At 57.1% G+C, this 12,051-nt stretch overlaps 1 protein-coding gene across 1 annotated transcript; it reads right to left on the bottom strand.

Moving 5' to 3' along the window:
• Positions 1 to 612: 612 nt before the first annotated feature.
• On the bottom strand, positions 613 to 10,999 carry SHH (sonic hedgehog signaling molecule). Its single transcript, XM_049863104.1, has 3 exons — positions 10,402 to 10,999; positions 4,420 to 4,681; positions 613 to 1,447 (listed from the first exon to the last, which is right to left on the bottom strand). The coding sequence occupies exons 1-3, from the start codon at positions 10,708 to 10,710 to the stop codon at positions 627 to 629; spliced, it is 1,392 nt and encodes a 463-aa protein (XP_049719061.1). The 5' UTR covers positions 10,711 to 10,999; the 3' UTR covers positions 613 to 626.
• Between the last annotated feature and the right edge of the window lie 1,052 nt (positions 11,000 to 12,051).

The following is a 12,051-nucleotide window of genomic DNA, read 5'->3' as shown; positions in this document are numbered from 1 at the left end:
ATTTCAAAAAATGAAATGTAATTCAGTTAAGTATTGATCTCTCAAAAAATCTAATTTACAATTCTGTGTATAAAAATATACTTTGTGGACCCCCATGAAGCATGTTTTAGATTACACGTGCTGAGAAGCAGGAGCGTTGCAAAGGAGGAATGAAAGTACACGATTTTGCTCTCTGAAAGTCAGGACGAGGGACTTGTAGAAAAATAGACTCTGAGCAGATTGCTTAGCCTCAGAAAATAATCTCTGCCCCTGTGAATACAGTTCACATGGTAATAATAAATTATCCAACAAACAAACAATTTAAGGCTCTTGAAGGTCCGGTTCATATTATTTAAAACATCTATTCATACCAAACAAATAAATAGCCAGGAGAGGAGGAAAAAATAACCAAAATAAAACAGTCACAAAAAATTAAAAAAAAAAAATAAACACAACAACAAATCTTCCCAGGGTCTTTGTTTCCTTATAGTCTACTTTGGACTGTCCTACTTTATTATGAATTATTATTATTATAATTAGCAGTCTCATTCCGTGCGCTAGTAACGCCTTTTGTTTGACCTCGTCGTTGCTCCCCCCGCGCCCTGTCCCGCCCTCCCCGGCCCGCCCCCTCCCAGCGCCCCTGGATTTCAGCTGGACTTGACCGCCATGCCGAGGGGGTGCAGGGCCTCACTGTCCAACAGCCAGGTGCCTATTTGGTAGAGCAGCTGCGAGTACCAGTGGATGCCCGCGGTGGCGGCGGCATCTGGCGCGGCGGCCGCATCTGGCGCGGGCGTGGGGAGCCGGCCGCCCCCGCCGTCCCCGCCGCGGTCCGTGCGCGCGGGCGCGAGCGCCGCCAGGAGCGCGTGCGCCAGGCGGAAGGGCGCGAAGGCCCAGTGCGCCCAGCTGTGCTCCTCGATGACGGCGTAGCACGAGGCCAGCACCCGGTTGATGAGGATGGTGCCCTGGGCCGTGAGCGGCGCGTAGGCGCCCGTGGCCTCCTCGCGCAGCGTCACGCTGTGGACGGCGGCGGGCAGCAGCCTGCGGTCCCCGTCGCGCTCCGCCACCACGTACACGCGCTGGCCGGGCTGCACGCGGCTGGCGAAGAGCGCTCGGCGCCCCGCCGCGCCCCCCGGCTGCGGCCTCAGCCCGACCCCGGGGCCCGACGGCGGCTCGGGCTCCTCGGCGGCCGCCGAGTCGTTGTGCGGCGCGACGAAGAGCAAGTGCGCGGCTGTCAGCAGTAGGCGCTCCCGCGGATTCCGGGTCTCGATCACGTAGAAGACCTTCTTGGCGCCGTCCTCACGGTCCAGGAAGGTGAGGAAGTCGCTGTAGAGCAGCCGGCCCTGGTCATCGGCCGCCAGCACCCGGTCCCCAGGGCTCAGGTCCTTCACCAGCTTGGTGCCGCCCTGCTCCAGGTGCACAGTGGCAGACCCTGGGAAGCAGCCGCCCGATTTGGCAGCCACTGAGTTCTCTGCAGGAGAGAGGATGGGAGAGAAGAAGGGACAGGGTGTGAGTTGCGAGAGGACGGCACGTGTTGGGGGACGAGGAGAAAGAGGGGGCGCACTTGGTACCAGGCGCGGTCAGGCCGGGAGACGCGCGGCGCCGGGCAGAGGGTCAGGGAGAACCGGCGTAGACCTGGAGCCGCCCTCCCTCCCCATCTCGCCAGCAGGTTCCCAAATTCAGATGTAAGCAAATCCCTTCGTGACTCTTAGCAATACCCGGAGGTAATAATAGTTGGGTTGGCGTCACCCCAGGAGGTCGGTTACGCTCAGCCTCCCTTCCGGCTCCTTCCAGGGCCCCCCCCCCGCCAGCTCAACAACCTCCCCCCGCCCCACACACACCCCTAGCCTCGCCACGAATTCAGAAGGGTGTTTGCCATCCACTTAAATTCCTCAGGAAGGCTCCTTCAGTTAGCCCGGGGCGCCTGGGGCCCCCTCGGTCCCTCCCGCCCCAGCCGCAGGTTTAGGCGCCTCCGCGCGCGCCACAGGGCCGCCTCGAGCGCTCCGCCCGGGGGCGGCGGGCCGGGGCGTCTCGCCCGCTGGCTCGGAGCGAGCGGCAGGGGCCTGGGTTTTTGCCTGCGTGCGGGGCAGGATGGGCAGTGAGAAATCGCTGGAGTAGTTGTAGCAACTGGACAAACATTCCAGGGAACTGGCCGAGGTGTGAAAGTCCGGGCTTGTGTAGATTTTCTCATTAAAATCCAATAATAGGCTCAGCATTGTCATTGTCATTTCTGGAATAAATGGGAGGCACTCTTGGAAGAGAGGACACTTCCATCTCTTCCCCTCCCTCCCCTTCCTCGTCTCACTCTCTCCAACTCTCACCGCCCCCGTCCCTATTTGCTCAGGTGCAACCCCCCCCCCCAAGTGCCAATTCACACACATGCTCTCCAGAACCCCCGGCCCTCACAGGCACTATTTGCACAGCACGGCCTCTCTTCCAAGGCACTCAAGATGTGTATTTGAATTTTAAATGGCGGAGCCTGCTCGGAGCGCTGGAAGCAGCCGGGTTCTCAAGGCCCCTTGACTACCCCGCTTTCTCGATCCCTCCGTCGCTCTCTGTGGCTCGCTGTCCCGAGGACAATAACTGGAGCCTGGGGCGGAGCGGAGGGGGCCGGGGAGGGGGTGAGGAAAGTCCAAGTCTTCTTTGCATTCCAATCTCCGGGTTCATACTTTTTGCAAATAGAGATCGCGAGTAAGAATCTTCCTGCCGGAATTACAGAGATTTTTAATCTTCTCATCATTTTCTCCGTCATGAAGCGCCTGGCTGGCCGTTCGAGCCCTGCTTTAGCTCCCGGAATGCGACCCGGGCCGCCAGCGAGCTCGCGTCGTCGAGTCGCACGACCCTGCTTGACACACGCTACACCGTGCCCTCGAGCCCCCTGTGCGCGGAATTCTAATGAGCGGCTCTCCGGACCCTCGGAATTCTTTTCTCCCCGGGAGAGCCTCGCTCGGGGCGGGATTACCGCTGCTCATTTGGGAGGAGGCCGCTGGGCACCCCCCGCCAGAGGGACCCCGAGGACAGGGGTGGCCTGGAGGAGGCCGAGAGCAGCGCGGCGGAGGGCGGGCACCTGCGTAGGGAAGCCGTGGACCCCAGCCTCCGCTGGACCCGAGGAAGGGGCACCCGGGCCCCTGCCGCCTCCAATACCTCCCCCCTCCCCAAAGCCGGTGGAAAGTAACGGCCAGCAGAAGGTTCCCACTGCAAAGGGCAGGATAGTGGGCCGCCTTCCCCTCCTCCTGGGAGCCTAGAGTCTTCCCCTCTGCTGGAAATTCAGCCCTTCTCCACCATCCTATCCCTCTGTTGTTGCGAGAGGCCATTATGTATTTATTTCCTTTACCTACAAAGTGTGTCTTGACACCTTGAAAGTGTTTCTCTATTAAAATGTGCTGCTTCAATGCAGTTTAGGAGACACACACAGGCAACACTGGGGATAAGGGGGTACGAGGAGAAACGGTTCCTCTGAAATGCACTGTTAACTATTTTGCTAAATGCACCAACTTGTGCTGGGAGGCGGAGAGATCCTTACAAACAGTCTCCAAGTTGACGTATTCGCGCGTGTGTAATGCCTTTCTTTCTTAGCTATTCCTCGCTAGCGACAGCATGTGGCGTTGCAAGCCCAGGGAAATCAACATGACACAACGTACTGGAGCTGGGGTCATCCAGCTGCAGGCTGGGAGCTGCACTCGGCTTTCCAGGCCCTCACAGTGCAGGGCATCCCAGCTGGGCTCTTAACAGCAACCCATGCTTCTGGGCTTGCGACCCTCCAGATGTTAGAAGTGGTAACTCCAGGGCTTATTACCTCCCACCAGGGCCCTCCCAAAAGGCTTAGCGAGTGAGTTAAGTTAGTTTATAATCCACAGGCGCCCTGCAGGGACCAGTGAGGACGCGGGGCTTAGGCCCTGGACAGACACTTGAATGATTGGGAGGTGTTGGGTCTTAAACCCTAAAAAGAGAGGAAGGATCTAGGCCAGACCTCAGGAAACCGGCAAGGCTGCAGAGCTGGGCTCTCTCCCAGCCACGTCCTAGTCTCCCTTTCCTCCCCCTCCAAGCCACTCTTTCTTCCCAGTCTCCGCCATCTGCAGGGAGGGCTCCGGAAACCGGTGGGGTGGGGCTAAGAAAGCCAAATCCCCTCTGCATCGGGGCGTCGAGAATCTTGGCCTCCGAGTAATCCCCAAAGATGGGGGGCAATTCTTGGCTTAGGGGGGCCCCTCAGGGGTATGATCTCACAACAGCAACACTCTAGGCATCACCCCAATTCCTCTGCCTCCCTGTCCCTGAGGCCTCCCCCCTCCCACATATATACACCACTATTAGCCTTTTTCCCTGGGATCTCTGCCGTCGGGGGGCCCACAGCTGACAGTCCTGAGGGCCAGACGCGGGGGGGGGGGGCGTGGTCGGTAGGGGGAGGGGGAATATGCAGAAAGGCGACTTCCGCCGCCGCTCTACCTGCTTTCACCGAGCAGTGGATGTGCGCCTTGGACTCGTAGTAGACCCAGTCGAAGCCGGCCTCTACGGCCAGGCGGGCCAGCATGCCGTACTTGCTGCGGTCGCGGTCCGACGTGGTGATGTCCACCGCGCGGCCCTCGTAGTGCAGCGACTCCTCCGAGTGATGGCCGTCCTCGTCCCAGCCCTCGGTCACGCGCAGCTTCACTCCTGGCCACTGGTTCATGACCGAGATGGCTAAGGCGTTCAGTTTGTCCTTACACCTCTGTGGAGAGAAGGGGAGCGAAGATCCGGGCAGGGATGCGTTAGCGTCAGCCGCCTGAGCTGGGGTCCTGGGTCTTGCCCTCCGCCCTCCCTAGCCGTTGGGGAACCCCTGCCCCGCCTGTAGCAAAGCTGCCAGTCGCCTAGGCCAGGCAAGGGGTGTGCAGAGAAGTGGGAGACAGGCCCGGGAATGGGGCCCAGCCGGCTCGGAATGAAGGCACGGGGCGGAGGAGGTGGGGCGGGAGCTGCCTGGAGGAGCAGGTTCTCTTGGGAATGGGCTGAGGGCCTGTCTCCAGATCCAGAAATAGCTAATACTCATCCTGTGGCCTGAGAAGCAGATGAAGTTTCTTTGGAAAAAAGAAAACTATTTTGACAATGGCCCCAGGAGCCCCCCAGGTGCCTTCAGGCGTGCCCCCACTCCCCCAGGTGCCTTCCGCTTTGCCAGCCCCCTTTCTCTGCACACATTTCTCCACACCTGTGCAAGCTCCACCTTGCTGCTGGGCTAAAGCCCTCACCGGGACCCTCAGTCAGAAGTTCACAAGGAGGCCAGAGAGAGGCCTAGGGTGGTGCAACGTTGCCGGAATAAAGGAAAATACACTGTACACTTCTTAAGGAATGAAAAGCCTGGTGTTATCTCTGGACCCTCTGGTCCCTTCTGCCCCCATGACTATCTGAGGTGAAAACTAAGCCAAAGGTAAGATAGGGAGGTGGGAAGCTGATAGCAAAGCTGGAGGGGTGGGAGAAGGCCAGAGTGAAAAGCAGCCAGGTGAGTTATAATTTTCAATACGGGCCAGGGCCTGGATGACAAACATTCTTTATCTGGACAACCACATTCTTTTTTCTCTGTAGAACTCTTTTCTGCCTGGGTTTTCTGTGGTCTGATTGTGTTTCTTGTTTTCTTTAACCTGTTCCCTTCCTCCCCTCTTGTCTTCTTGGCCCCAGTGTAGAATGGTGTCCTGCAAGTTTGAAGAGCAAACTTAAGAGGCGAAGGGAGGGGGTGGGTGTGTGAGTGTGTGGACCGAGCCAGGGACTTTGTGTGTGAGAGGGTGGGGGATGGGGAGCAGGCTAGGAAAACATCCCCACCAGAAAGAAAGACCAGGGCACAGAAAGGCCTGAAGCCTCACCAGCCCCTTACCTGGGGGAGTCTTCCTCAAAACAGCCTTTCTGCCCTCCCCCACCCTATACACACACACACACACACACACACACAGAGGAAAGGAAGTCACATGCAGGAGTAAAGAAACATTGACTAGGTTTGATAAAAACTAAGGTAAAATGGGACTTGGGGTTGTGGTATTTTTCCCCATAATCCTCTGGTTTATGGATTAGAATCAAATAAGGATGTGCTAAGTCTAGTTAAATTGTGTGTGTGTGTGTAGTACTAAACTCACTGGAGTTGACTGCTGCTGGCTGCTGGTAGGGGATTCTAAAAAGGGGGGTTTAAAACAATAATGAGGCACCCCTATGCCAGGTAGACAGAAGCAGAGGCTGGAGAGAGACATTCAAGTTGACTTCTGTAAAGTGTAGGACTGACCTCCCACATCTCCTCAAGAACAGAAAAGATGATTCCTTAAGACACCTCTTGGTTTCCCTGATGGAAAAATAGCCTCTGTTAAGGACCCTAATAGTAGCAGTGTATCGGAACTCTTTTGCTAAGGGAGGGGGGATTTGTTAAAAGGACTGCTGTCCACTTTTAAAGGGTATGTCACAGATTGTTCAACAGGAAAAGTTCTGTGTACTTGGCAGCAATAAAAAAGCAAGCAGTAACATGGTTGTAGAGTTAAACATATAACAAATGGGTAGGGGGTAGAGGGTTGGGGCCGTCCTAGTAAGAGGTCAACGCTTGCAGGATTTGGGGCCTGCTGGTTCTTTTAGTTCTTAAAAAAAAAAAAAAAAAAGGCAGAAGGGGAGAATTTGAGTGAGGTCATCTTGAGGACTGAACGCATTTTACATGAAAATCAATCAGACCAGGGTCAGTTTTAGAGCCTGGATATGAAGCCGGGGTGCGCGCAGGCGCACACACACTGACATGCACACAAACACCCCGAGCCTCCCTTCTGCTCCCTTCTTTGGGGGGAGATGACGCCTTAAACGGCGTTCCACCCGGTAACTGGGCAGGGAGACGGTGGGGCGGGGAGGCTTCAATCCCACCTCCCAGGCCCCTTGAGATGCGCCACTTGGAAAAGACGTGGAGGAACCCACGCGAGGAGCCCCTGGCCGAGCCAGGCCCGGTGAGTGGAGGTGGCGGCGCTGGGGACCGTCCGAGGCCGAGGGGCCGGCCTGAATGTGTCCCGGAGCCCAGCTCCCTCGTCGGCAGCTGACATCCCGGCAGAATTCTGGCCGGCCCCAGGGCCGGGCGGGCCTCGGCTGGCGGCTGCAGGACGCTCCTGGCTCCAGCCCGCTAGCTTGTCGGAGGCAAAGGCCGTGCAGCCAGGACCGGTTGTTCATTCACTGGGTCATGTGCCGCGAATCAGCCCGATTCTGTGCAGTCACCGTGAAGCCCAGCGGGGCCGCCTCGGCGCGGGCTTTGTGTCCGCAGAGGCAAAGTTGTTCCACACGCCTCAGCTCCCCGCCACACTCCCTAATCTCTACACAAACGAGCGCGCCGAGGAGGCGCTCGGCAGTATCAGTCGCTACGAGCAGCCGGGCGGGCTTCCCCCGGTGCCTAGGCGTGGGAGGGGCCTCCACCTCAAAAAGACATCCAGCTCGGCAACACCGCCTCTCTGTACCCCTCCAGCGCACAGAGAACCCCCATCCATGAAAAAGGAAACCCCCCCCAAGCTCACACATTGGCTCCTTTGCCTTGCCCGGCGGCTGCAGAGCAGGCAGGAAATGCAAGTAACGCGTCCTTTCAGGCTAAGCCCCCGACTTCAGCCTCCAGACCCGCCCCCGGTGGGCCTCCTACCCCTCGCAGCGCCCCTTCCCACCCGCGCCCCGCGAGCCGGCACCCGGGGCCTGCGCTGGGAGAGTGGTCTGTCTGCGTTCCCCTCTCTCGGGTTAATATTAACCAGGAGCTCATGCGTTCCAGAACTGCTCTGAAAGTTCCACTGGGGAAGATCTCGCCATGGTTGAGGGACTTGGGCAACGGTCACCTAGAGAGACCTAGAGACACACCCAGAGACAAGGAGAGAGACTAGACGGAGGAGGAGACCCTCAAGACGCACACCTGAGAGCAGAGTCCAGGCGTTTCTGTAAAAGTGAGGAGCCCAGCAGGCAAGCAAGTTCCCCGAGAAGCTCCAGACCTTCGCGCGGCCTGAGAGGCACTTTCCTGCCTCTGAAGCCCACACGTTCCCTGCCCTTACAAGACCCAAGACGTCTGCCTCTCTCACCCCATTCCTGTCCCCGCCCCCCTTTAACTCCTAGAATCTGCAGAAGAGGGAAATGCCAGAGGAGGGACAACCAGGGGGCACATTCCAGCCGCCACCCCCAACCATCCACGTTTTTAGGGTACCTGGGGGGGGTCAGTGCTGTAACCCTGGCCTGGCTCTCCCCCCCACCCCACCCCACCCCACCCCACCCCACCCCACCCCCACTTTGGCCACCCTTCCCCCCTCCTTTTGTGTTAGGAACGGGAATGGCCACTGCTGAAGGAAAAAAAAGTATTTGTTTTCGTTTCGTTCGTCTGAGGGAAGTTGACAGAAGGTCAGAAGTTCAAATGCTGCTAGCGAATGCGGCGGCGCGAGAGGCGCGGCGTGGGGCGGGCGCGGCCCCGTGTTCCCGGGCAGGGCGGGCGGGAGGCGCGGAGCGGGATGGAGGGCTCCTTGCGGCGCCCAGGGGGCTCGGAGACCCGGGAGGCCCGGCCGCGCCGTCACCACACCCCTGCCTCCTCCCCGCACGCGCCCCACCCCCGCCGCCGCCGCCGGGTTAATGAGGGTGATTAGCGCCCCATTAGGATGAGCCCCACGCTCGCGGTTCTGGAGCTGATTCCTGCGTGTGCGCGTGCAGGGCAGGGACTGCGCGGCGGCGGCGGCGGCGACGGCCCGAGCCCAGCTCCGCCGCACAAACTGAAACCCTAGCCTCTGAGATCGATAACCGAGGAGTAAGTGGAGCTGAAAATGCGTCTGACTTGGGGCTCGGCTTCTTGGGCCTACAGCTTCCCAGAAGGGCGCTGAGGACCCAGAGCTCGGAGCAGGGGGCGCGGGACTCGGTGGGGGTCCCTTGCACCCACAAAGGCAGATGCTGACCGGCCCGACTCGGGACCCTCCGGTGTCTCCGCCCCGCCGCTTCTCTCTTCTCCCCTCCCCTGAGTGCGGAAAGACCCCCGGGAAGGCTCCTCGCGGGGGGCGAAGGGGACCAGGGGGCGGCGAGGCCCGGAGAGCCAGAGAACTTCCTCCAGCCGGCCGCACGCCCCCGGCCCCCTTGGGGCCACGCAGAGTTAATCGTGGCTTCTGTGGGGCACAAGCGCGCGGCCACACTCTTGGGCCCGATTTAAGGTGGTCGGGAGCAGATGAGGGAGACCGAGGAAAGAGAATCCTCTCCTCCACTCCCACTTCGCCCCCACCGGGCAGCTAGAGCTGGTTCCCCAGCTGGCCCTTCCCTTTCTCCGCACCCGCAACAAGCCCAGGAATGGGGTTGGAAGCAGAAGAGCTACGAGGTAGCTCCTCTCTGCCTCCCCCCGCCTCTCCTCCCCCCCCTCCCGCCACACTTGCGCCCCGCCAGCGCCGCTCCGTCAGCCTGTGCGCTTCTAGCCCTAAAGGTAGGATTTGAATATTTTAATAGGGCAATAAAAATGATGCTGACCTATATTTGCGAGGAAACCCATTTCTAGCTTCAGTTACATATGCATGGAGTTTCAGAAAGTCTGGAATTGGCAGGTAGCTTTTTAGCCCAGATGTCTCAAAGGAGATGGGCGAGGGGAAAGGATTAATATTTTGCTTTGGTTTTCCTTTCCACCCCTTTCCCATTAATATTTATTCCCTCGTAATTTCTATGCAAGCTGATTGAAAACTGAAGTGATGCAATGCCAGTAAGTTCCAAGTCCCTCCCCTAAGGTACCTCGGGCTTAGGAGAATGAAAGAGCATCCTTAAAGAAATATCAATATATTCACACTCCGATGGGCACAATCACACTCGATGGAATCGCAAGGCAAGCTATGTGACACAGTCATGGACAGCTAGAGCCGCCTCCGAAGCCACTGCCTTTTGTCAGAACCGCCTTCCTGGCTTTTCCAATGGAAGATTCTTTGGTGGGGGGTGGTCGGGTGGGGGTAGTCATGGGAAGAAAAAACACAGAAGAGAGGGGGAAAGTATGAGCTTGGAGATCTAACGCTTCGAGCCTACATTTGTAGCAGTGACCTGAGGCCACTTTATGTTTATGGGGGGGATTCCCACCCCCCCTCTGCATCTCCACTCCTGACTCTCCAGTAAAGCCACAGACTTGGAAAAGGCAGACGCCCGGAAAGTGAAGGTCTCTCCAAGTTACAAGCCAGAGCACAGCCAGGGTGGGGAGAGCCATCCTAGTAAGACAGAGATGAAATCAGGGCCATAAATGGGATCACATACCCAGCCATTCTCACCCCCGCCCATACCCTAAACTTCTGGACCCATAACCTCCATTCCTCCAGGAAGAGGAAGGGGTGGCAGGTAGGTAGGAGGGTGGGGAAGGACAGAGTGAAATCGCCTTTAAATCTGCTTAAAAAGCAAAGAAACCAAGTCTAGAACGGCTTCGTTCCACGTAGCTCGCTTTAAAGGAACACATTCCACGCCCCAGAGCTGGGTTTCTACCTGAGTCATCAGCCGGTCCGCTCCGGTGTTTTCTTCATCCTTAAATATGATGTCAGGGTTGTAATTGGGGGTGAGTTCCTTAAATCGCTCGGAGTTTCTCGAGATCTTCCCTTCGTATCTTCCACTGGCCCCTAGGGTCTTCTCGGCCACATTGGGGATAAACTGTTTGTAGGCTAAAGGGGTCAGCTTTTTGGGGTGTCTCCTCTTCCCAAATCCCCTGCCGGGTCCGCACGCCAGCCCTGAGCACATCAAGAGCGTGGAGACCAGGACCACCACCAGACATCTCGCCAGAAGCAGCATCTCGTCCATGGAGCCCAATTACTTCCAAGCTCTCCCGTGTGTGTCTGTGTGTGTGAGCGTGTGTGTGTGCGCGCGTGTGCGTGTTCGCTCTCTCTTGCGCTCTCCCTTTCTCGCTCCGGCTCGCTTGCTGCCTTGCTCTCTCCCTCGCTCTCTTTCTCTTCCTATATAACCTTGCCCGCCGCCGCTGCGTGGGACTCTCCACCGATCCCCAGCCAGACAGGTGCTGGAATGGCAGGCTGCCGGTCTCTGATAACGGAACACATCGGAGATGGGTCGCGAGACAGCAATCAAAAGACAAAAAGAGTCTGATTTTAAATGGTAGCAAGCCTAGAGACGCTTGTGAGAGAGGCTGCCTTTAGTACTATATTATAGCTGGCAGGGGCGTATCTGATTGGCCAAGGCAACACAAGCTTGTCTTCTGATGTTTAACCCTCAAAAAGGCTACAATTTTTTTTTCTGTTGCTGCTGCTGCTTTATTTTCACCTGAAGGCTTCGAGTAAAAAAAAAAAAAATCTTTACTAAAACAAAGGTGGGAGGGAGGGCGAGGCACATTTCTCAGGATAACATCAATTATACCCTGCTTTGTGTGTATCCGTGTTTCCCCCTTTACTTTCTTGGGAATGGTAGGTGCTTCAGTTAAAACCAACTTAAGTTTTTAAAGGACAGCACAGACCCCCCAAAGCTTTGATCATCAAACAAATATCTCCTCAAATGTTTCAGGGGCAAAGCTTGCCAGGTCTTATTTAAAATTGTTAGGGATTTTAGCATTCAGGCCAGGTCTCCCATCTGAGCCTCCTCTGCCTGAATGCTCAGCATCTTTGGAAGAAGGATAATTATGAGTGACCACAACTTAGTAATGTGAGTTGAAGTGCTTCACATGCCTTAGAAAAACTTTAAAATACTGCCACTTTATTGTTTGTATCAATGCATGGTTTCTGAAACCTCTGAAGATAGGATGGAGGTGTGTTAAGGGTAGGTACAGAGTGAGCTGATGGACTGTCAAGGTCCAGGGGCAAAGTGGGTCTCAGGTGCTGGACACCCCCAGCTCTGGGAAGGGAGCCTGTGCTTGTGTGTGCTGTGGGCGGAGGCTCATTGTGCCTGGAGGGCAGCAGTGAGTGGGCAAGGCTTTGCAAACACCACCCCCACAGATCAATAGGAGCAAAGTGCAGGGCCAAGGGATGAGTGAAGTGTAAAGTTAAGGCTCCTTGCTATGGCGTCTGGTGCTGGCGCTAAATGGAGCTGGCCACATCATGGGCTCTGCAGCCTGGAGGGGTGCAGGTGGCTGGAGCAGCTCCGGCTCTGGTCAAATAGGGGTGTCCTAGTGTCCAGAGAACAGCAATATGAGACCCC

The sequence above is a fragment of the Elephas maximus genome, chromosome 20, assembly GCF_024166365.1.
Source record: "Elephas maximus indicus isolate mEleMax1 chromosome 20, mEleMax1 primary haplotype, whole genome shotgun sequence".
Classification (NCBI taxonomy): domain Eukaryota; kingdom Metazoa; phylum Chordata; class Mammalia; order Proboscidea; family Elephantidae; genus Elephas; species Elephas maximus.
This window is presented reverse-complemented; position numbering and strand designations above follow the sequence as displayed.

What these genes read in the sequence shown, in the direction of transcription:
- SHH (XM_049863104.1), bottom strand. Translation starts at nt 10,710, where the DNA reads ATGGACGAGATGCTGCTTCTGGCGAGATGTCTGGTGGTGGTCCTGGTC. An exon ending in CGGACCGGCTGATGACTCAG is followed by an intron (nt 4,682 to 10,401) that starts GTAGAAACCCAG and finishes TTCTCTCCACAG; the next exon opens with AGGTGTAAGGACAAACTGAA. An exon ending in CCACTGCTCGGTGAAAGCAG is followed by an intron (nt 1,448 to 4,419) that starts GTAGAGCGGCGG and finishes TCTCTCCTGCAG; the next exon opens with AGAACTCAGTGGCTGCCAAA.